Source organism: Lepisma saccharinum, chromosome 18 (assembly GCF_977018435.1).
Source record: "Lepisma saccharinum chromosome 18, izLepSacc3.1, whole genome shotgun sequence".
Classification (NCBI taxonomy): domain Eukaryota; kingdom Metazoa; phylum Arthropoda; class Insecta; order Zygentoma; family Lepismatidae; genus Lepisma; species Lepisma saccharinum.
Window position 1 is genome coordinate 33,235,669 of NC_139246.1, and position 2,932 is coordinate 33,238,600.

Below are 2,932 nucleotides of genomic sequence, written 5' to 3' on the forward strand. Positions count from 1 at the left end.
TTTGTTCTGTTTTCACCATCTTTTAGATTCACCTGTTGGAATTTCTCTTTCTACAGAAGAAGCAAGAATTACAGGTTTATTTTTTGCCAGTCTATTTGACTGTAGCAATCTATCGAAAACGCGATAACACCGAAATACGAGGGCAGATCGGAAAGTAACGCACAATATTTTTTTTCTCCCCAGGTATTGCAGCTGGAAAGCTGAAATTGCACGACTAGAGAGTTTGAAGTTTGCACCACAGAGGGTATTTTTTTTCCCTTTGCAGCTCCTGCGAGAGAAGCCTGAACTACGAAACAAACATGGCGCGCATGTTACTGTCGTTCACGTGTGAAGAGCAGCGAAGTGTGGTTCGATTTTTGTGGGCCAAAGGGCATACACCGAGTGAAATTCACAGGGACATGCGTGGCGTGTATGGAGACGACTGTCTGGACCGTAGCAATGTCTCCAGGTGGTGTGCATTCTTTCAAGATGCCCGTGTGAACCTTAGTGATTCGCCACGCTCCGGGCGGCCGGTAACAGCTTCAACTCCGCAGAATATTGAGGCAGCAATTGTGAACTACCGGCGTGTGCACCTGCGAAACTTATCGCATACGTTCAACATTTCCTATGGTGTGGTGTACGACATTGTTAACGACACGTTGAAATTCCGTAATGTTAGTGCTCGCTGGGTGCCTAAGAAACTGACAGACCACCGCAAGGGCCAGCGAATGATGACAAGCATGGATCACTTAACGCGTTACGCCGCAGAAGGGCATGACTTTCTGAAAGGAATCGTCACTGGTCGTGGGCGTACCACTACAGGCCAGAAAACAAGCAGGCCTCTATGGAGTGGAAACATGCTGGTTCCCCAGTACGAAAAAAATTCAAAGTGACTCAATCTGCTAGGAAAGTGCTTGTGACAGTGTTCTGGGACATGTTTGGTGTGTTATTGGTGGACTTTGCTGAACACGGGACCACTGTGAATGCTGCAGCCTACATTAAAAATTTGGTTAAGTTGCGTCGTGCCCTTTCGTGACAAACGCCGCAACATTCATGCTGATGGTGTCAAACGTCTTCATGACAATGCCCGTCCCCATGTTGTTGCTCCTGTTCGTGAGAAACTCACCGAATTTGAGTGGGAGGTGCTCCAGCATCCACCATACAGTCCGGACCTGGCACCTTCGGACTTTCCTCTGTTTGGTCCCATGAAGAAATTCCTGGCCGGCCAACATTTTGCGACAAATGCGGAAGTGAAATCAGCAGTCCGCAGATGGCTATACTCCAACCAAACGAACTTCTTCGAACAGGGCATATTGAAACTGGTACCACGATGGGAGAAATGTGTTGAGAAACTTGGTGACTATGTAGAAAAGTAGGTCAAAGATGTCAGTTCATTTGTGATTTGTTTGGTTTTTGTTACATATTAAACTTTTTGCGCAAAAAGTATTGTGCGTTACTTTCCGATCTGCCCTCGTATGTTAGTTGCTGCAAAAAGAAAGTGCTTATCATGCGCAGTGACTTGTTCTGACCTCCATTCAAAATCGCGAAATAACGATAATTTGGCATAAAACGCGAATTGTGTCCTTTCTCGCGAATTTCAGCACATTTTGTGCTTAAGGAACGAGAAGTAACAGGAAAAGCTGACATTCTTATGTTTTAGGCTTCGAAAACTAAATGTACTATATTTAAGCAAGCAGTACACGTTTTCCAAAATTTTATTCATAAGAGAACTATGGTACACGTTATACATGGAATATTTCCAAAAGTTACATGAAATCACGTCTAAATGGATATTTCTCATGATTTTTTGATGTTTTTGCATCATCGAGAAAAGTAGCGCAGTTCTGGCGGGAACTGTTAAACGGGAGACGTAACTTCGGTACTTGTCGCAGGAGACACATTTTTGCTCGAGAGAAAACGGAAATATGTAAAGGCTTAAACAGTTTGTTTCGTATCTCAGTTTTTAAGGAACCTTTGTTCCGTAATGAAAAAATAATACAAAATTTCCCTCCATATTAAAAATAATACGAAACAGTGATATTGCAATTAAAGAAATCGTTCGTAACTCGAGGGGCCCTTATTTGTTTGTCCACTGTGAAAAAAAATTGACCAATAAAATAGTAATTCAACACTAACAATAGTTTGAAAAATGATCTATGTAACCAGTACAATGACTATATTGGTGTAAAAGGCTCCGATATAGCAAACAGGCTTCATTGTAGTCTCATGTTTTCGCGAAGTTTTGTACCTAACAATTGTTATAGTATTCACCAGAGTGCAGGTAAAATGTAACCATATTATAATTATTATTAGGGAAAGGATTTTAAGGTGCAAAATTATGGTCGGAAAAGAGGAAACAATTTTCCGAAACTGATTTCAAAAAGTGGAAAACTTTATTCAATGCTCTCTTTTTCTGCGCCTTCTGTATATAATGCGCGCGGACCGCGGAGAGAACTGTGTCTATAATAAGCGCGGACCGCGTAGAGAACTGTGTATATAATAAGCGCGGACCGCGTAGAGAACTGTGTATATAATAAGCGCGGACCGCGTAGAGAACTGTATTTCTGCCGAATAGGTTTTGTTGAAGTTTGTGTTTTCTCTCGCGGGTTTTGCTACATTATCTTGGGGACTATTAGAGCTGCAATGATTATATTATACCATTTTGTAGCTCTCGTTCTGCTCTACAAAGTGAGACTATGGGATTTTATGTAGCTGCTCAAGAAGAGTGAAAATCATTTATTTTTCTGTCCAATGTTTTAACAAAACATGAAAGAAAGGGAAGAAAAAAGTTGCTGAAGCCTCAAAAATGGGTTAAAGAGGGGATAAATGGCTTAATCTCACGAAAATGTGCAACAAAGTGTGTTCGTTTTACATGATTTCATGTCCTAAAATACATATCTGAAGCGATCCTTACGATAACTGCTATATTTTTTGAAAGTGCTGCACCTTAAAA

General features: G+C 41.3%; 1 protein-coding gene across 1 annotated transcript; it reads left to right on the top strand.

The window, feature by feature from the left end:
- Positions 1-299: 299 nt before the first annotated feature.
- LOC146002205 (protein GVQW3-like) lies at positions 300-872 on the top strand. The gene has a single exon (XM_083139923.1). It carries the CDS (start codon positions 300-302, stop codon positions 870-872), a length of 573 nt encoding a protein of 190 aa, XP_082996049.1.
- Positions 873-2,932: the final 2,060 nt, after the last annotated feature.